The sequence below is a fragment of the Conger conger genome, chromosome 3 (assembly GCF_963514075.1).
Source record: "Conger conger chromosome 3, fConCon1.1, whole genome shotgun sequence".
Classification (NCBI taxonomy): Eukaryota; Metazoa; Chordata; class Actinopteri; order Anguilliformes; family Congridae; genus Conger; species Conger conger.
The window spans coordinates 55,067,832-55,089,637 of record NC_083762.1 but is presented as its reverse complement, the minus strand read 5'-3'; the positions used below and the strand labels follow the sequence as shown (position 1 = coordinate 55,089,637).

The 21,806-nt window shown below is 41.8% G+C and overlaps 1 protein-coding gene across 1 annotated transcript in view; it reads right to left on the bottom strand.

The window, feature by feature from the left end:
- Positions 1 to 9,025: 9,025 nt before the first annotated feature.
- The window catches only part of LOC133124441 (amine oxidase [flavin-containing]-like), a 34,054-nt gene continuing 21,273 nt past the window's right edge, over positions 9,026 to 21,806 (bottom strand). The window contains exons 5-15 of the mRNA XM_061235659.1: positions 21,522 to 21,613; positions 21,060 to 21,201; positions 17,708 to 17,857; positions 15,948 to 16,107; positions 14,351 to 14,447; positions 14,163 to 14,216; positions 13,321 to 13,378; positions 12,308 to 12,405; positions 11,641 to 11,752; positions 11,213 to 11,275; positions 9,026 to 10,576 (exon numbers count right to left, since the gene is read on the bottom strand). Of these exons, the coding sequence (XP_061091643.1) occupies positions 10,421 to 10,576; positions 11,213 to 11,275; positions 11,641 to 11,752; positions 12,308 to 12,405; positions 13,321 to 13,378; positions 14,163 to 14,216; positions 14,351 to 14,447; positions 15,948 to 16,107; positions 17,708 to 17,857; positions 21,060 to 21,201; positions 21,522 to 21,613 (1,182 nt within the window). The 3' untranslated portion in view covers positions 9,026 to 10,420. The remainder of the gene's footprint in view (positions 10,577 to 11,212; positions 11,276 to 11,640; positions 11,753 to 12,307; positions 12,406 to 13,320; positions 13,379 to 14,162; positions 14,217 to 14,350; positions 14,448 to 15,947; positions 16,108 to 17,707; positions 17,858 to 21,059; positions 21,202 to 21,521; positions 21,614 to 21,806) is intronic.

Here is a 21,806-nt window from a genome sequence, read left to right as displayed (position 1 = left end):
GGTAACAATACACTGAAATGCTAAGAACTTAGAGCAAAACTAGACAATGAAAAACACAGAGCCAGTAACTAACTGTTTTTGCCTATTGCAGTAGCAATGTCTGCTTCTTTACATTAAAATGAATTGTGAGAAAATGATCATTGAGCAGGAAAATTATTCAGTATTGAAAATGTTACTATAAATGTCCAGTGCAGTGGTTTGATAAATGCTGTAATAGTTATGGTATAGTTAATGATACTGTAGCCTAATGTCACTATCTTCATCAGGATCCTCCCACACTACTGGCGGCTGCTGCAAGAAAGAGTGTCTGGTACTGGGTATTTGAAAAATGTGTAAGTTACTGTAAAATCCTCATTAAATTATTTACAGTGAATAACTAGCTGGCAAAAATACCTGTGTACCCGTATATACACTCAGTGAGCACTTAATTAGGTATTTATTACACTTATTTTTTAGACTTATTAAGTCTTCTGCAGCTGTAGCCTATCCATTCAGAGGTTTGATGCGTTGTGTGTTCTGGAGATGCTCTTCTGCATACCACTAATGTGTGGTTATTTGCGTTACTGTCACCTTCCTGTTAGCTTTGACCAGTCTGCCCATTCTCCTTTGACATTTAACAACCCATTTCTGCCCACAGAACTACTGCTCACTGGATGAAAATCCCAGAAGATCAGTAGTTTCTGAGATACTCAAACCACCTTGTCTGGCACCAACAATCATTCTACAGTCAAAGTCACTTAGAGCACATTTTTTCCCCATTATGATGGTTGATGTAAACATTACCCAAAGCACCTGGCCCGTATCTGCATGATGTTATGCATTGCAATGCTGCCTCATGATTGGCTGATGAGATAATCGCATGAATACGGAGGTGTACAGGTGTTCCTAATTAAGTGCTCAGTTAGTGTACATACGTATATCACATTACAATACAATCATTACAATTGTAGATGCTCTTATCCAGAGGGAGGTACAGCAGTGGATTGCATCAGTGCGCCAGTTCCTTGGGTGTTGGGAAGAACTGCCTCTCAAAGCCCAAAGTGACACCCAAGGACAAAATGGCTCCTCCTTCAGGACCAGAGAGCAAGTCAATCACTTAAAAATAAATAAAAATCTGGCAGTGGTATGTGCTACAGTGCAGAGATGTGCCTGTCATCCGTGCTCATCTGCAATTCTGGCATTTGGCGTGCCTGATTTTTTCGTGTCATTACTCAGGGCATGCGAGAGTTAAACTGATGAGTGCAATCACCTGAGACAACTGCCTTCAATTGATATTGTGTCAACTCGTGGAGCTGAATCAAATTAATTTAATGCATGCTTCACTGAGGGCTGAATTCCATAATTAAGCCTGTCAAATATCGATGCCTTCTGTGGCCACATCCTTGTTTTATTGAAAGTCATCATTCCTGTTGCTAATCTGTTCATATTTTCCAGCTGAAAGAAGAGATTCAAGCAGTCCTTTAGAACTTCTCCGCTTTAATGATTAAGTTAAGTCACAACATGTAGGTCTATGAGAATTATACAGCATCTATGTCCAAGGGTATTGGATGTTTTATTATTATTTATTAATCTCCAGTGATTATATTTTTGAAATATATGCAAATATAATCATTTACATATTTATGCTTGGTAGTTTCTGGAGGACTAAATATGGGAATTCCTAATGTCCATTCATAATTCATGGTATACTGGATTGTGTTACAGTACGTGTCTGTGAGTGCATACGCCTTCTCCCAAATCATTGCCTGCATTCAGAAATTCCGGAAGCTTCTGGTGTATCACATGCAACATGCTTATGTGCCAGTTTATGCCGTGTAATGGGCAGTCGGAAGGTTGCCGGTTCGATCCCCTGCCTTGAGTGTGTTGAAGCTCCCCTCAGGAAGACACCTAACCACCAAATGCTCCCACCACCAAATGACTGGTACGTTGCATGGCAGCCTAGTTGGTGTGTGAGTGTGTGTGTGTGTGAATGGGAATGAGAGGCATGAATTGCAAAGCCCTTTGGATAAAAGCGCTATATAAATGCAGTCCATTTACCATTGACGATGAATTTACAAAGAGAAGTCCTTTGGAAACTAAGAGCTCAGAGTCCCGCAGTGGTGCACAGCTAAGGCATGTTGCAGTTGCAAAACAAGGATCCGGGTTTGCGCCACAGTCCTACCAAAGCCGAGTACGGCCAGCACACGAGGGAGGGGCATAATTGATCTGCCGCTCCGACGGTGGGGGGAGGGACTCGGCAGGGTGGAGCACCCCGCCGGACTGCCCTGGAATCACGGTCCGATATGGCTTGTCGATCTCTGTCTGGCTGCCGGAGGACAGGGTCATAGCGGTGTTTCCTCGACTAACATGGGCGATTGGAATAAGTGGACTACAACCAAACTCTGAGAATATGGGAAGAAATTTCAACAACAACAACAACACATATCTCACATATATGAATGATTCCATTGTCACCCAGAGCACATGTAACACTGCACAGTATTTTGTTTGTTATTTTTCATTACAAAACATAACATAATGACGGGCCATTCAGCCCAATTGTCTATAAGCAGAGCCCTCAATCTTTCAATTGCAGTCCAGCCAGTTGCTGGCTTAGTGTTGCTGTGGTTACGGTTAGCGTGTCTCTGTGTGCATCATGTACTGTAGTTTAATCGGAGAAAATGTAATAATAGAATAGAGAGTAGAATTAAACGCATTTCATTTTGACCTTGTTGGCTGTAATGAGAAATTAGAGACAATGAAGGTAAGCAGATTATTTGAGGTCAGCCACTGGCAGAAAAGGAAATATGAAATAGCCCTCAACACGAGAGCAATAATGCCGATAAGTTAATGAAATGCCAGCCCCCATGCAGAGAACCTCAGACACTCTGAATTTGGGAATATACAGAGGGAAGGGAACAGAAATAGAACTTGTCTAATGCAAACTGTGACTTATCTGACTTGAAAGGCACTCCACAGAGGCGAAGGAAGTAATGCCCCCCACCCCCTACCCTAATCCCCCCCTACCCTAACCCCCTTGAGGCGATCAATAAACCCAGAGAAGACCACAAAACTGGCTTTATGGACCAGCATGACAAGGTGACTTTTTCAATACCATGTGCCTTTTCTCTCTTTTTCAGTAGTTACTAGAAAACATAGGTTAAAAGTATGTTAGCCTCTGCTCCCTTATCTGTGCATTCTCTTGCCGTTTCAATTTGAAGGTTGACCACAGTTTGACATGACACATCAAAGGCCTTGACGAGAAGATGATAGCTCTTGACAGAAATGCAGCTGCCTTAATATGTTCACAAGCAACCAAGCTTCACCAACCACAGGCTTTGGTCTGAATCAAAGTTGCTTTATGGGCAGACACTGAAATGTCCAATAACACACACAATGTCCAGTTAACCCAAATGTCTTCCATATTATTAGTACATGACCATTCTACAAGTTTTGTGGCTAAAGGACAGAAAATAGATTTGCTGCCATAAACCAATGCTTTTTAAGGCGACTATCCTCCCAGGTGTAATTTCAAAATCCCAAATTCCTCATGTTCAGAAGAAAATAATTTGTCACAAGCACGCTCAGAGTGACTCACTGCTGCCATCCACATATGAAGCAGGGGTACTGCCTCCCAAATTGTTGATGTAACGTTGAGCAGCCATCCTTGGTGCGACCATCCAACCAACTGAGAAGAACCTTGCCATTAGGACCTCTGTTGGGACCAGTGATGAGGAGACAAAGCTTGTCACTGTTCAGTGCCCAGAGCCAGATGCCTGTTCTACTGATAATTAAGGAAAGAGGAATGGAGATATACCTCAGACACATAGGGTAATTACAATATACCTTTTTCCCAGGTATTTATTACACTTGTTTTTTTAGACTTCTACTGCTGTACCCTATTCTCTGACATCTCTCATTAACAAGGGGTTTATGTCTGCAGAACTGCTGCTCACTGGTTTTTGTACCATTCTTTGCGAGCTCTAGAGACTGGTGTGTGTAAAAATCCCAAGAGATCAGTAGTTGAGATACCCAAACCACCCTGTCTGCCACCAGCAATCAATCCACGGTCAAAGTCACTTTGATCTCATATTTCCCCATTTTGATGGTTGATGTGAGCATTAACTGAAGCTCCTGACCCATATCTACATGATTGTATGCATTGCACTGCTGACACACAATTGGCTGATAGATAATCACATCAATAAGTAGGTGTAATTAATAGTTCCTAATAAAGTGCTTGGTGAGTGTATATTTTTTGTGCTGTGTAATAGAAGCCAAAGTACAGAATCAGCCATCCCTGCAAACATGCCTTGCCGTATCACACTGATCGCTAAAGACAATCTGAGCTGAAGAAAGGGAGTAACTTAAGTTCAGCACAGAATATGCGCATATATTACATGTACAGTTTTTCTGTTTGTTGGAGATAAAGTGCTTGTCGCCTACATCCTTACCTCCAGGAAACTTACCAGGAAAAAAAGTCCAGGAAAAAAATATTCAGAAATAATGCTGTTATCGATTGCTTGAAATATTAATCACGGTTCTGACTATATCTTAGAACATGGGAAAGGCTTAAATTTACAGCCCTGTACCAAGTGATGAACTTCCACCTTCAAAAGAAGGTGGCCGGAAGCAGCCATTTTAAGAAGTATTCCAACTGTAAAGTGATTCATGGTAACACTTAAGTGTCTTAAGTAACTCAAGCCAAAGCTAAGAACTCTTTGTGGAGGCATCAGGCCTTATTTACCTGAATCTCCCGAAATGTGAATGTGAGGCTGATAGTAGACAATTGTGGTGAAACAAAAACCCCCACCAATTTTTCAATGAGAAATTCCATAATTGGCAATATTGTGACACAGATTTTAAATTGCGGAGATTATAAAAGGAACAGCAGCAAATGAAACAATAACACTCACAGGTTATTGGAGGAACTATCAAAATGGCGTTATTAGAAAGAACCACAGCCAGTCTGCTGAAGGTGTGAGATTGAAGAGAAATAACCGGAAGACCGGAAGGGATGTGCTGGGAAAGATTAAAGAGGTTTTCAAAGACTGCGACACGAATGAGACAGTCCCGTTGAGCCATTTCAGGCACAACGGGACTGTCTCATTTGTGCTAATGGAAACATGGCCTGTGTTGTCTGGTGTTATCACTAGAGCAGTTCGGAACAAAACAACCAATCTCCCTATGTTGCACGGTGCAGTTTGATTAGAGCGATCCGTAATGTGTTTTTCCAGAATCAAAGCATGCCCCCAGGGGCTGTGCAGGTCAGATGAGACATCAAACTCAGACAGAGCCACGGAGGAGAGGGGTCCTGCTGAGAGTGTGTGAGGGGCGTTGTGTCAGCTGTAAGTCTGAGAAAAATGCTTCTTCTTTCTCCTGTTTCAGCTCTGGGGAGAGGGTGCTTCGCTAATCCACAAAAGCAAAAATGAAAAGGGCAAAAGCATGCCATCTGGGTGTATGTTAGGAGTTTGTAGATATGCCTTCAGTGACTCAAGCAGGAAACATTTGAGACTAACAGAAAATAGCAGGTGTCCTGTCCTCTAATGCTACGTGTTAGTGGGGAATAGTATAGACTATGTGGGAAGACAAGCTTGTTTAAATTGGTGCATTGCAATCTTATGATCTAAAACAAACCAATAACAACATTACAAAATGGTTAACTGGAATATTTTAGTTCAACCATGATCAATTCCATTTTTTATTTTTTTTTGTACATAGAATCACGGAACAGGACAATAACCAACTCCATCCTTTTCTATCCCCAGATGGCACTTTGTAGCACCGGTCCCAATAAAGACCCAAAAAAAGAGAAAAACATATGTGAATTCCTTGTATTTTATAACACACAGCCAACACATAATGTGTTCCTAGGCTTTTTATACATAGTCCTCTCACTCCAAGGTTTTGGCTCCGATTGGCTCTACTATGTTGTCGGTCAAAGTTATAGATCGATGCAGCTTTGCATTGGTAGATTTATGGTAAACCCCACCCCCATTTACATGCGTAAAGGACTGGCTTGCTTAATAGCTTTTTAATGCATTTTACTGATAAAAAATGGGCCAAGAAATTATAATTTTATTAACATTTAATTAGGAGAATATTAGGAGTGCATTATTGCCCGCTGGCATCCAGGTGGGTCTCAGGCGATTAAACTTATGAAGTACTGAGCAACAACTAAATCAGCAGGGTCGGAGACGATCCAGGGTTGCAGGCCCCAAAGCTAAAGGAATAGCTCTTGCTTCAGTAATACACCAGGAGGTATTGTATCCTAATTGTGCCAGTGCTAACTGTGGCTGGCATAATTAAACATTTGGTGCATAATTAGTCTTTGTGTTAGCCGGGGACGGAGGGTTTAAAATGAGCAGGATGTTCCCTGCTTTTGCACAATAGCAACTCTATGGTTGATCATCTGCTCCTTCCAAGATCATAGGTAGTGCTATTCTGTTGTACAAGGACTGGGTAGCAGGCAGTGGACTGCAGATTTTAAAGTGGTGGTGGAAGGCTGCACTGCTTACTAATGAGGTGCAGTCCAGCCCATCTTATCCAGAATTTACAGAGAAAACCCTGACAATTGAACAAACTATGATTGGCCAATCTAAACTGTGGACTAATAAATGGGGGCATGAACAGTTGTTCAAAAAAGGAGAAAGAACCTTTCTGAAAATCAGCATCAGCTCTCCTGCTTTGGTCAATGGCCAGATTAGCTGTATTCAAATTCAGTATTAAACTTTGGTAGAGATGATTTGACTGATACAGTGCATTTGAGCGCATTTCAGAATGCATTTGATTCCCTCTGAGGGGGGGCTATTCTTTATTGTGTAGACATGCACAGAGCCTACAATTAAGGCTTGCAGACTCATAGCAAAAGCAGTTGGAACACTAACAGAGAGATTCCTTTCCTAACAGTTAAACATTGGCTGACAATTATGTATGTTAGTCATAAGTAGGACACAGTTTGAATCTTCCTGCACCATCTAGACAAAGCTATCCAAGAAGTGGCAAAAATACTAGCTGAAAATAAAACTAAAAATCTAATTTGGTTCCATCCAGTCTGAGAAATGTGTTAAACTATGCTCATTATGCATCAGGACACTTTAGATGACCTCTTTATGGACTAAGGCACCCTATACAAAACCCATAGAAAGGCCTAGGAATCACAATGCATTTCAACAGTCATTTCAATGTGTCTTGAAAAACAGTCATATGATCAAATACAACACATCTCTGTTAAGGGAGATGTAAAGTGCTGGTATTCATCTGTTTCAGCTATCAGTGATTTCAGCTATGGCTTGAGTGTTGGTGCCAGATGGACTGGTTTGAGTATTTCTGTAACTGCTGATCTCCTGGGATTTCCATGCACAACAGCCTCTGCAGTTTACTCAGAATGGTGTGAAAAACAAAAAACATCCAGCGAGCGGCAGTTCTGCAGACAGAAACGCATTGTTGATGAGAGAGGTCAACGGAATATGGCCAGACTGGTTAGAGCTGACAGAAATGCTATGGTAACTCCGATAACCACTCTGTACAATTGTAGTGAACAGAAAGGCATCTCAGAATGCACAGCACCTCGCACCTCGAGGCATATGAGTAAACAGTAAACCACCATGTTGGGTTCCACTTCTGTCATCCAAGAACAGAATCCTGAGGCTGCACTGGGCACATGCTCTCCAAAACTGGACAGTTGAAGACTGGAAAAACGTAGCCTGGTCTGATGAATCTGCCGAGGCATACAGATGGTAGGGTAAAAATCTGGCACAGCATGAATCCTTGGACCCAACCTGCCTTGTGACAACAGTCCAGGCTGGTGGCGGTGGTGTAATGGTGTGGGGAATGCGTTCTTGCCATTTGGGCCCGTTAATACCAATCAAACGTTGTTTGAATGCCACAGCCTATTTGAATGTTGTTGCTGACCATGTGCATGGCTTCATGACCACAATCTAACCATCTTCTAATGGCAGTGGCCTTCCCAGTGACTGGATCTGGATCCAAGAGAACACCTTTGGGATGGGGTGAGTAACAGCATGAATGTGCAGCTGACAAATCCGCAGAAATTGCATGATGCAATCATGTCAACATGAAACAGAATCTCAAAGGAATATTTTCAACATTGTGTGGAATCCATGCCACAAAGAATTGAAGCTGCTTTGAGAGCAGGGAGTCCCTACCCTAATCAAGTGCTAAATGAGTGTAGATTGAGCTTAGTCCGAGACTAAATTGAGTTTTGCATGGAGACAAAAATACTAAATTGAATTTAGTCTCAGATTAGGCGTCATCTGCTTCTGTGAAGCTGGCCCTAAAAGGTTATCCTATGTTTTGTTCATGTATAAATAGTCATGTAACTAATACATTAGTTAGTAACTAGTTAGTAGTTAACAAATACATTAACTAATGAAAAGTTAACATCATGCGTAATTAATATGCTTGTACATCAATTAATTCATGTTAACAATTACATTAGTCAATAGCAATTAATGTACCCTTACTGTAAAGTGTGACGAGGTTTTGGTCTTCACAAAAAAACAAAACAAAAAAACCCCACAATGAATGCCTAAAAAAGTTACTAGTAGCAAGTGGTAATTCCACTGGTGCCATGATCTATCAATCTCCCATTACTACTAGCTAGTACCAAGCACTACATCAAGCCTGGACAAGTAAAAATGGAATTGACAACCAACAGTGGAAGCTGTGGCAGAAGAACTTGCCAGTTCTGTGCCTAGGGTCCCATAAAAGCAGGGGGGATGTGCGTAAGAGTGAGAGAGCACAGGGTGACATCACAGGGTACAAACCCCTGCCTGTCACTCAAACTTCATTCACAGACTGTACAGCACTTGTCTTTCGAAAGACAACAATCCTGTTAGTTTCCATAGAGATTCATTTGACACATTTCCACTTATTTATTCCATAATATATTTATCTAATGACAATATACACACCTCCATAAATACCCTAAATCAATGGAATTTTCATATATAACAGAAATTTAAAAAAACAACAACATTGTTTACTCACTGTTAAATAGTACTGTATATATCAACTCTTTTCTTTTTTGATGGGAAAATCTTTTATTTTTTATAACACAACAGCATAACAACAGGACAACAGAGCTGAATTATTTGCATTTTGAGTTCCCTTTTCATAGACCAGAATTATGTATAATTATTTTAATTGCATTATCTAGCTTAATAGCATTATCTGATACAAAATGTAAAACAAATCACCAATACAAAAAGCTTGTATGTTGCACTGAAAAATAAATCATGGACAAATACTTCCCCTTATTTCCACCATTTCCACCGCAATAACAATGACGTAATGGTGTGCGGCAGAAAATGCCATTTGGCAGGATTTGAAGAGTGTGAATGGACTATGCGCCATCTACTGGTGAGAAAATAACTCTGCATCCTAATGTCCACTCCTGACCAGGGGAGCACTTCCTAAAAGCATTGTAGTCTAACAATGGTGGGGCCCATTTGCAACCTATACACTATGGTTTTGAGGTCCGTGGCTATGTTGGTAGTTTCTATAATGCTCCATCGTGCTGTGGTGGTTAAGCAGTGACTTTTGTCATTGCTCGGGAAATGCACCCGAGAGTCAAATTTGAGAGTTTAATTACAGGAAACGCTATTTTAAAGGAAAGTAAAAATCTATTTCAATCTGTGGTTTCTGATGTCACAGGTGCGAATTATATACTTTTATAAAGAGCCAACATTGACATATTTGTATTCATACAATAAAATACATTTAAATACATATTCAAGTGTAGGTAGTACTATGCAAAGATTTGATCAAATATATCAGTTATTACATTCAAAATGCTTTCATTAGCATCAGCCATGAAACTAAGACTTTAAATACAGTATAATTTGCTTCACCAATATAAAGCATCATTGAGAGGAGAAAATGTGTTTTCATTTTTCCAGTCTTCACGAACATAGACATAGTATAAGAATTTCTCAGATATGTTGCACCTTATTGCCTCATGACTTGTCATGTCAGTCACACAAGAATACAGCACCTAAAATGGATAGGATTGGAATAGTGAATCACTGACTTGTGAGTAGTGCATTACAATTGTTTGAATAGTCGATTTAAGTTGCATTTTGTAAAATACAGACAGTGGATGGAATGATTCTGGCCTGGCCTATTCACATTAGTCCCTCATTGGTTCAGTTCGGTAGATTTGATTCATTTGATGCGAAACCCTTTCTTACTTGCACAAAGTTTCCTTTTCTGAACAACTTCTGCAATGATGAATGTATCCTAAGTGTGACCTAACATTGTGGAGCTACGGATGTGCTTGTTTCCTGTAGGCTGTTATGATTAATGTACAGTAGGTCTTAATCTTTCCCCTTCCCAGCCAGCTTTATAACTGATAAGGAGATTGTAAGGGGAAGGCAGAGTCTTGCTGGTGAAGGTCAGCAGTAGATGGGTGCAACTTTCAGATCCGGAGAAGGAGGCCTTTCTTGTGGGCCATGAAGCCAAACACAGTGGCCACTGCTAGGAAGGAGGTCAGACTCATGAACTTCAAAAACCCTGGGACAGATGGCAGATTCCTCTCCCAAAATGAGGTGACAAAGGGTAGTGCTGGGACATCCTGGAAATGGCATACAGCAAGCAGTTACTTCCTAGCGAAACGCACTATATACACAGTTTCCCTTTAAACATAGTCTATACTATTCTTCACTGGAACTGCTTTCTTGCTATTTCCATGGCAGTTAATAGGGTCACTCTTGCTATTTCCAGTGGTGCTACCAAGGTCACTTTTGCTATTTACATGAATTTGAATTAGTCACTTCGCCAACAGTTTTATCCAAAGCGACTTACAGTTGATTAGACAAAGCAGGGGACAATCCTCCCTGGAGCAATGTGGGGTTAAGGACCTTGCTCAAGGGCCCAACAGCTGTGTGGATCTTATTGTGGCTACACCGGGGCTTGAACCATCTAACTTTCCAGATCCCAGTCACATACCTTAGCCTTTTATTACAGGCTGCCCCCTAATGAATGAATGCTAACAGAGATACTCTTGCTACTGGCTGATTACAGTTGACAGCAGTTACTTTTCCTGGCTGAGAATAAATAACACAAGGTGTCCCAACAGTTACCGTGCTTTATATACAGTGTCTGTATTACAGTGCAAGATGCTGAGCCCTTTTTACATCATGAATGCCATCTCAGCCGATTAATCAAGGAGGTCAGGGTGCCAAATAGTGACAAACAGCCATAGACTCACCAGCGACTCGGGCTCTGTTTGCCAGACTTCAGCCTGGCTGATTTGGCCCATTGTATAGAGAATCTGAAAGGCACAAAGCAGGCAAGTGTTTCAGAGAATAAGCTGTCATACTGTGTTCACAGCATGTGGCTTTGACCCCTGTGGTCCAACGTGTAAATTTATACTACGCAAGATTGTTTGCTCTCAGAGACCATGTAGGACTATTACAAATGGATGTTGTGAGTGTGCCAAGGCAGTCAATCAGAGTGTTGTGGCATGATCTCTCACCTCTTTCACAGCCTGCAGCTTGCTTTCATCTTAACGGTGCAGTGGGAGTCAGTAGTATTTACTATGTGAAAGGATGCCCATTTGCGAAATAAGACAATGAAAGGACTGTTTAGTTTGGCTACCTAGTCAGCCAATCAGTGTGTTGCGGTGTGACCTCTCACCTCTCGGGCAGCCCTCTCGCCCGCCTGCACTGCCCCTTCCATGTACCCGCTCCACTCAGTAGCTGTCTCAGTGCCTGCAAAGTACAGTTTACCCAATGGCTCCCGCAGAACCCTGAGGTCAGAGGTCAAAGGACATGTGCAAAAGGGTGGTCACCAAGGGTAGGATGTAACAGGGTGGTATCACCAGACATAATTTGTAGCAGAACTGGGTCAACCATCATTTTCCATACAAAAGAAGCAATATGCCCTTATTAGAGGAAGCAACTATGTCATCTGTTAATTATTAGGACTGGACATTACAAAAGCTCTATAGATGCAGACAAGGAACAAACAACAATGGACTCATGGCAAACAATGGCAAAATTCCTTCAGATAACTGAATCTTGAAAGACTAATCAAGATACATTTTCATGGCTAGTTTACAGTTTCTTTTTTTTTCTTTTTTTTTTCAGAAGCTAAAGTGTTAAATTAAATTAAGGAAAAAAAGTATCTGACACAGGTCTGACCTGTATTGCAGAATTCAAATTATTGAACAGAATATCCAACTGTGGACAGGGCCATGCAAACCTATAGCCAAATGAAAGCTATAAATTGAACAGGACTATACAATGAATGTGCCTGACAGCATGTAGCAGCCTGGCTCATTAATAAAGCAGGTTGAACTCACTTTCCGTACTGTGTGAGGATGCCGGGGGGATAGTATGCAGTGTAGCAGCCCCCAGAGTACTGTTCTTCACACCAGTTCTTCTCCTCATAATGTGCAGGCTGCAGAGAGAAGAGAAAGAGAGAGAGAGAGATAGTCTTGAGCAGGTTTTACTATTTACTTTTACATGTAAAATCAACCTCCAAAGAAATCAGTTTTTAATTATATTTACATTTTACATTTTAGTCATTTGGCAGACGCTTTTAATCCAAAGCGACTTACAAGTGCATAGGTTCTACCATAAGTCAAAGCATCACATCCAGAACTAGCAAAATACACATGAAATGCTGTTCTAAACATAGTCGTCATCATAAGTAAAAATTATTATTTTTATTTATTTTATTTTTTGGGGGGGGGGGTTAGACAAGGAGAGGGATATCAGAAAGGAGGGGCAGGGGAAATCAGGAGGGAGGACTAAGGTAGAGTTTGAAAATGTGGGTTTTGAGTCTGCATCGAAATAGGGGGAGGAATTCTGCTGTTCTGACAGTGGTAGGCAAGTCATTCCACCACTGAGGAACCAGAACGGAAAACAGGCGTGAACGTGCAGCTCGACCGCCAGGTGCACGTGGAGAGGGAACCATAAGGCGACCAGAGCTGGCAGACCGGAGTGGTCTAGCTGGGGAGTAGGGAGTGATCAAGGAAATCCCTATATATCACTATCACTATAATATATATATATATATATATATATATACACAGTATATATTATTATAGTATTATCACTATAATATATATATACATATATATACAGTATATATTATATATATTATTATACACAATTGGAAATTTGTCGAAAGTTGAAAGATTTAGCCAGTTAACACTGTCCCTTTTTGTCTTTCCAATTTGGGATTTCAAATTTGGAATCTGATCAATCGCTTGACTGAGTGGCTAAGAAGCTGTTCTAAAATCAGCTGGTCCCACTGTGAGCGCTAATAATATGCTGTGCCATGATTTTTCTACAGAGATAACACCCATACGTGCAAGGCCTCCTCTGTTTCCAGGACCCGTGCGTAAATCTCACAGATCATCCTTTTCCTGAGGGAACAAAAAAGTTTCATTACCTTGAAATCAGTTGCAAAATACACCAATCAATCAGTTTTCATTTAATTTCTCATGGAGTGAATGTGAATGATGTCAGAGTGACAGTTTTCTCACTCTTGCCTCCATGCCACTTTAGTCCCACAAGCAGAGCAAATGCTCTGACAGTATGCAATTATATGTCACCACTGTGCTGAAAAGTTGGCCTACTTTAAAGCGATAACTTAAACCTTCTATTAATACGGGTTTTCAATTGGTCTAGACAGATTTTGTGAGCAGTGGAGGATGTTTTACATATTTTTGACAACCTCCTGGCTTCCTAACCTCACCCGACCTCTTGACAACCTTCTAACGGCTCGTATGAGGAATTTGCCGTTTGTAGTCAAATGCAACTTGTGAACGGACAAGAAAAACCCTTCATAAAGAAATGGAAAATCTGGGAACCAGAAAAACCGCTGTAAGCCAAAGCAGAAACAAACCGACCCAAGCACATGAGCAGCCATGGATCAAGCCTAGACCTCAACCTCAACCTTTTTCTTTTTGTCCAGGACTATGCTTAATCCATGTCTGAGAAAACGGCACATACATTTTCTGTAAGAAACTCAATTTAGGGCTCTAATTGTTTTGTCATTTCTCACCTGTGCTCCACTCCAGTATTGCACTTGCTCAAATCTACAGAATCCCTCCCTCAGACCCCCTCCCTTTTTACAATCTTTCAACCACCAGCACAATTCATTATATGATACTGGAAGTACAGAGAAGCCAAAGGAGATGGACTCACCTTTGTTCCTTAGTCAGTGATACTAGCTTCCTGGCCTTTCTGGAGAGGATGAAACTACAACACAGGAACAGGCCATTTCAGTTCCCTTAGACTGTGATATCACATGGCTACTGTGAAGTCAGCATGATGCCATTTTTGCAGCATGTGTTTAATGCTCCGTTTGCCCTCATTTGCAATGTATCATTTACCCCATGATTGCAGGAAAGTTTCCATCAGGTTTGGTGTCATCCAGGGTCAGGCCAATGGGAGACTCTTCCTCTTCAATCACCATGCTTCCACAGTAACCTAAGAAAAGCACATATGACTATACAACAATCTGAAAGAAATAGCATATGACCATACAGTAACCTGAGAATCCATACATGACCAGATACAAGCCTTAGGAAACCACACACAACCATTCTGGAACCTGAGCACCAAAAATAATGACAATGCACAGAAACCTGAGAAAACCGCACATGACCATAGAGAAACCAGATATTAGCACACTAGGGCAATAACCTGGCAAAACTACACACTATACAACCACCTTACTTTGTGAAAAACACACATGACCAACAGCTTGTATTGAAAGTATTGTGCCCGAGTTTGATAAGGATCAAAAGTGGTGCAAGTTTTCTTCAATAGCCTCTTCTGGAATGCTAATATCAACTTCTACTCTGAAGGCCTGATTCATATAAATAATCGTTGCTTTTTTAGATACCATAGCCACAGAGTGTTATGTACGGTACTGAGGACCCAAAAGCAGACCAGAGGATAATCCAAAAACGTTGTCTTTATTCAGTGCAAGTTCACAGCCAAGAGATCATGTGACAACAGCCAAAACAACTGTGGAAAATAAACGGGGAAAATAAGACTTCTGTGACAAACAACCAGCCACGGAAATAATTGCACTTCTGGGAGAAATAAAATATGTAATGGAACCTCCGACACAACCTTCCCTGTCAAGGATCGGGCAGAGGGAACCAATAGCACACTCAGGAATAACGTGAAAAAGGCAGGCTTTACTGCGAGAGGGCAGATCCAAAACGTGATCCACAAACAGGCAATGGTCAAAATCCAGGCAAACAGGTATATACGGGGCAGACAGCTCATTCAACTAAAAAACATGGAGGTCCCTCTTTCTGGACCTGGAGGGACCCAGAGTTCAAGATGGCGCCTGAGACTGGGCCAGAGCCTGCAGTGTAGGCAGAGCAGGAGCCAGAGGCGGCACGGGGGCCGGATACGGGTCTTGGGACAGAAGCGCCCCAGGGGCTGGAGACGGGTCTTTCAGTCGGCAAGAGCAGACATGCCCACACAAACATCAATCTCTCCAGGCACACACCCTGAGGGGGAAAGTCTGGCAGTACACAATTTATCATGTTGACCTGTACAGTAGCTTGTTAAAGGTACAATAGGTAATTTCGAACTTCCAATGGTTGAGAGAGGAACGAACGAACACCCTCAAACCACAACACTGTTTATCTCTCCCCTGCTGTTGAACCTGACACCGCTGCCTTGTTCCAAATCACTTTTAAAATTGTGTAGTGGGCAGAGAGTGGGCTTCTCGCACTCAAATTTTGCGAGAAATCTGTGGTTTCTCCCAAAATGCTGTTTGTAGGCAGTCCCTTTTGCTGATTGTGTAATGAGCATAGCCTTCGTAAATAAGACATTAATTTCAGGCAGAGTGCGACCGCACCAACATACTTGTCAGGCCACATTTTGTGCTGTGAGTTTCATGTAAGTAAATCTGGCCAAATGTATCAAGGCTACAAAAGATTGGCTTCATACTTCACTGACAACTACCTTTTTTCCTCCAAAAGTTCTCCTTGTAGTAGACCATGCACTTGATGACAGAGCCAACAGGAACACGATGGATAAGCTGATTCCTCATGGGCGGTAGTGGGGGGTTGAAGTGCATTTTTAGGTTCAGCCCCGGTGCTGTGGCAATGATGATATATTTGGCCTGAAATTCAACAACAGAAGGAGGGACTTAATTAGATTATCCCAAACCAGCATCCTTCACCATAATGTATTGGACCATCCAATCTGGGTGTTCTTATATTTGCTGCTGTACATCTCATGATGAGTCAGCTAGATTCAGAATTGTATTTTACTTTGTTATTGATTTAACCAGGGTACTCAAATCGAGTTTGACATCTCTTTTGTAAGTGAGCTCTGGAGCATACATGTGTAGGGGTCCTCGCACGGGCCGCCAAATAACGCAGGGATTTTACTCTCTACGAAACCGGGGCGCCAGTTAAACGTTGTGTAGCAGTATAACTGCAAAAAGTAATCAGTCTCATAAAATTACTATTATCAGAAATATCTAACCACAAATTTAGTATTTTAATGAATAATTAAAATAACCAATATTAATGATTAAACATACCGATAACCTGAAGGTTGGAAGTTCTTCGAAAGACTGCTTTAACTCGGCTCTCATGTCTATGTGATTCCAAAACGGACACCGGGGTTTAATAAAATATATTTATTAAACAAACGTAAAACACAGAACAGATAAACTAACAGGAAGTCAGTAAGGAAATTTAATTGGGTATGTGTGTGTGCGTGTGTGTGGCGCGCGCAAGCGTGCGTGTCGCTTGAACAAAGGAAAGGTAAAAGTGGGAGTAGCTAGCTTGGGTAAGCTAGAGTTCTGGGTGTGTTAGTTATTGTTAGCTGTGAGAAGACTACTTGCGTAGTTTACTCTATATATGCGCAAAAGACGGCGAATCAATTCACGTACATATATAGCTAACAAAATACATTCCAATGATAAGACGGCAAATATGGAAACACAGATTCACAAAAACAGTTAAGACTAAACTAAACACTGGCTATGCCTGAATGTTTGTTCTCTTACTGAGTCCATACGCATTGGATCCAAAAGACGTGCTGTCCTTGTAGGAGCCGCGATGGTGCTGTGAATGTGTGTCCCGAAGAGATGCGCAGGCTGGGGCGTCTTAGCCGCGCGTTGTCGTCTGGTCCGCTCGGTTGCTGGAAGGATGTTCGTTGGTCCCTTTTCCGGGTGGAAAAGTTTGTTGCTGTTGTTCTTTGGTGAGCTTTGCAGGGGTAAACTGATGTAGCGTTCCGCGTACACCAGTTTCCACTCGCTATAGGCCACGAAGTTACCGCGTAACTGGGTGTGTCCGTAGGCCTGGTAGTGCGATGTGCAGCATTCAGCCTCTGTCCGAGTCTCGGAGCAGATGAGCTGAAGCGAATGGCCAAAAAGGGTGCGTCGAAGAGAAGAAGCAGAAAAAAGATCCCAAGAACGTGTCTTGCTCTTATACAGGACCGTTTATTGCTCCCGCCATTACGGGATTGGCTGAACCAAGTTAGACGTCATTCGTGGTGGACGTCGCGGAATTTTCCTGTGGGAATGTGGAAGTTGTAGTCCCTACACATGTCTTTGGACGGTGGGAGGAAACCGGAGTACCTGGAGGAAACCCCTGTAAAATCCATTCAGAGCCCAGAGCCTCCTCATTGCGAGCTCCACCATGTCTCCTGTAGCAGTACAGCATTTGGGGTCGAGGTGAGGAAAGAGGGTCAGAGGGTGGGAATCTTACTTGGTACGTCTCCTGGTTGAGTGTCTTGACCACCACGCCGTCGCCAGTCTGGTCTATGCTGTAGACCGCTCTCTCCAGCTTTACCCTGTCTCCAAGCCTCCTGGCCATGTGCTCGCTGATCTGCCCCGACCCACCCACAAATTTCCGCTCCTGTGGGGATCACAAAGACCAGCACCTTGCAGGAGGAAGAGCGTGAGGGTAACATCCGATTGCCCAAAACCACCAATCACCGCTCAGTGACTGTATTGCCACCCTGTACGGTACACAAGCAATTTCAAGGACTCAGGTCTGTTTAGTGGCTAACTTCCAATTTGCAGTCAATCTAGGCATAGGAAACCAATTATTTGCACACTAGCCACTGCCTGACTTTCTGTAAATAAGCATTTAGGGGCTGCTGGTTGGCTTACACTGCTGTTTGATTGTGTGAAGCACTCACCAGTGATAAGTGAAGTGTGACACTTTGTATCCAAAGACAATGTGGCTTCATTCCAATGACTCATGTCTGAGTGCAATTTGTGGACCATGGTGTGAACAGGAGCAGCATGCATTTCAGTGGAGAGTACATGTTTGTCTGTACTGTCCTTAACTGATAGCAGGAGTTGCAGCAATGAGCCTGACACAGTTGAGCACAGGAAGGAGTCCTGAATCGATTGATCACTTATGTGATAAAACACACCAAATACCAGCACATACTACAACCCTCTAGGACTGGAATTAGATGTCCTTGCTCTACTCTACAGAAGAGCCTATTGGGTCATTCTGTGGTGTGTTCGCACAGAATTAGCCTATTAGGTTGGACACGCGCAGAGGGCAGAGGATATCACCAGAATCATGCGCTTTGCTTATCATTATGTTCACTTCCTGCAAGGTGCAATTCAGTTACATACCCACAGATGTCAACTGCATTTGGCAGTTTTCTTCATTACTATTGCAATTGTCTAATTCTGATCAATATCATGACCATCCGTTATGATATGTTGTATTTTTATTATTTTCTATAAATAGAGCTCAGGATGACAAGTCCCTCAGGGCACTTTCTACTTATCCACAGCAGAAGCACAGGCCATTTATCATAAACTGTATACTGCCCCTTGAGATAAAATGTCAAAACACAACTAAAATTCCTCTTGAGAAGGTGTAGAAACTCATGAACTGTAGCATACCATCACTGTGATTAAACATTAAAATCTGCAAAGGCTGTGGTGCTTATTGCACTATTGGGAAAAGCACAGCAAGACAGTGTGAGGCTTGCTTCTAACCCACCACTTGAGATCATCTAAGCTACCATTATCATGTCCATCTGAGGGGAGGGGTCTGTTGGGGGAAGAGAGAAAGTCCTCTAATTACCCAGAATCCCTCTTATTCCGTTTCCATGGCAGGTGATCATTCAGGATTCTGACTGATCACAGAAAGGCTCCAGGGGAAAGTTTGATTACCTGAATTAGAGAAGGTGGATTGGACTGATTTGCATTGGCAGCTCAGTCCCTATGCCCTGGCTTCTCTTAGCTTGCCCCTACCTCTCCAACTCCGAGCCACAATGCACCATAGATTCTAAAAACCCACAAGATATTCAGCTCTGCATTCTTAACTCTTAACTGCTTCCACATCTTTGTTCGGTTTTACTATTTTCTGAAAGCGCCAATGAGTAAGGAGAGGCATTTAAATAGACTGCCCTGATATGTGAATAACTGTGATAGGCGAACATCGCTAAGCAGCTGAGCCGTCAGTTGATTCAGCTGGAGTAGCTTGACCCTCATGGCCGCCAGAACTGCGCTATGCTCTACTTATAAAAAATGCTGTTATTACAACGTTCCCAAAACAACGTGTGCCATAAAAAAAGGGAAAAGGCAAAGAAATGTGTGTGATGTCAGGAATGTGACATAAGATAAAAACCAGGGCAAGACAACTTCCACATCTGGGAAACAGATTCGGATGTAGATATAGGAAGCTTGTCGTTGACCCATGGTAGCCAAGCCTTCAGGCAGCCTAGCCTGATGCTTTTGTTTTCCAACATTTTAAAGTAGTAGTTCAGATTGTGGTGGGTTGTATTAAAAAGGTGTGAAAATGTGAAAATGTAAAGTAGAACAAAATGAACTAAAAAAAAAAAAAAAACGAGAATGCACAAAATATTAGATTGCCATCTCTGACAAGCCTCTTGATCTGCTCTAAAAGGGTTTATTAAAAGATGCAGCCCTCTGGTCCACTTAATCCCTTTGCAATAAAAAATACACCAAACAAAACTGGGCTTCACCCAAACAAATCAGTCCTGCGTGCAGTGCCAAAGCAAATCCCAAAGCACCAGTCTGGAAACTGTCACTACCAGGCATCTACTTTTCCCTCTCAAATAGATGTTCTTTACAGTTCCTACCTCTCCTCCGAACAGGGCACCAGTGTGCTTTATTATGTTTGTAACACTTGCCCAGAAGAAAACGTGTGCAAAATAAGTTAGAACCTCCTTACTATATACATGAAAGTTATTCTTATCATCATTATGGTGATGACGAAAATGATGTTGATTATTATTATTATGATGATGATGATTATAATTATTATTCTTATTATTATTATTATTATAAACCTTAACCAAACCAAATCATTCCAGTTTGATCTTCTTAAATCTCTTGTGCTTAAAAGCTCTGTTGTGTACTGTAATACAGCAACCAGAAAGGATGAGAAGCAGAAAAGATAGAAGTCTGAGTCAAAGGAATCTGTGGTAAACAGATTCCTGCTGTCACACCCTGTATCTACCTCCTCCTACAGCTGTTGATTGAATCACACACATAAATATGATGCACAGATGGAAATAAACTGTTTCTACATTAACTTCCCACATGAATGACCTATCAATTACCATTCATCAGACTCCTGAGTCCTGTCTTTTTTCATACTAATCTCATCATCAGTAACAAAGTAAACTAGCTGTGATTAAGTTTTAAATACAACAATGCAATGACTTCATTGTCTGACCCAGTGTCCTGGTTCTATACTATCTGTAAAAGCTATCCCATCATGCCCTGTGGACACAAACAAATCACGTGAGTGAAGTGAGTGATGGTGAATGGTGAACATAGTGTGATAATTAGCCCCTTCTCGCAATCTTGCTTCATTTAAGCCATTTATCAAGTCTCTGTGATGCTCACCTCTGGAGTTATAAAGCCTCAAAGTTGAACACTGAAAAAATGGGTGACGGTTGCCAGAAGTAGTTACAGACCTTTCAATTTAAATTTAGCTTTATTTAGTTTTAAGAGCAGGTTTGGTAGTTTCGTCTCAATATTTATTTTTTCAATAAAATGTAAGGTTGTGGAATGTGTGGAAAACACTGAGTGGTCTCTATCCAGTATATCTGGCTTACCTGTCCTCCATTGGAGGTGGAGAAGATCCTCATGGTGCCACCGCACTGCTTGATGTACCACAGGAACCAGAGAGCGGATACCTCATGCGGTTCAGATGTTACATTCACATTGACAAAGAGAGTGGCGAACCGGCGGGCACCACTGGGGAGAGAAGAAAGCGGGGATGGGAAGAACAAGTCCTCGACAGACACTGCAAAAATGGTCTCAAATGCTGAATTTTTTAGAAAGAGCAACACACTTTCTATTTTGGTGTCACCACCACATGGGGACAAACAAGTTCCTCCCTTTCCATAAGAAAATAGCTTCTCAGCTGACAATATTTGTTGAAGGTTATAAATGAAAACAAGTAAATGCAACAGAAGTCTGTGGTGCAGTTAACTCCAAAAAGCTAGCATGAAATGGTGGGATCTAGCTGTGAAAATACCAGCACATAGAAGGCAGGAGCTAGCTTGACTGGGTACCATGTCCAACATAGCTTGTCGAAGAGCTGCTTCATGGTCATCTGATCCCATTCTTCCGCATGGGGAGCCTTCCAAGGGGCTTCTCGTGGAATCTGCATGAGATACACTCACTGTCAGCTATTCACTCATTCAGCCAATCACTGACATCATACTGTTATAATTAAGCCATATATTACATATATTCAAATGGCATATATATATTACATATATTCAAATGGAATATTTTCACATGCAATTCAGGAGTGTGAGCTATTGTATCACCCCCATCCAGTATCACCACCAGCC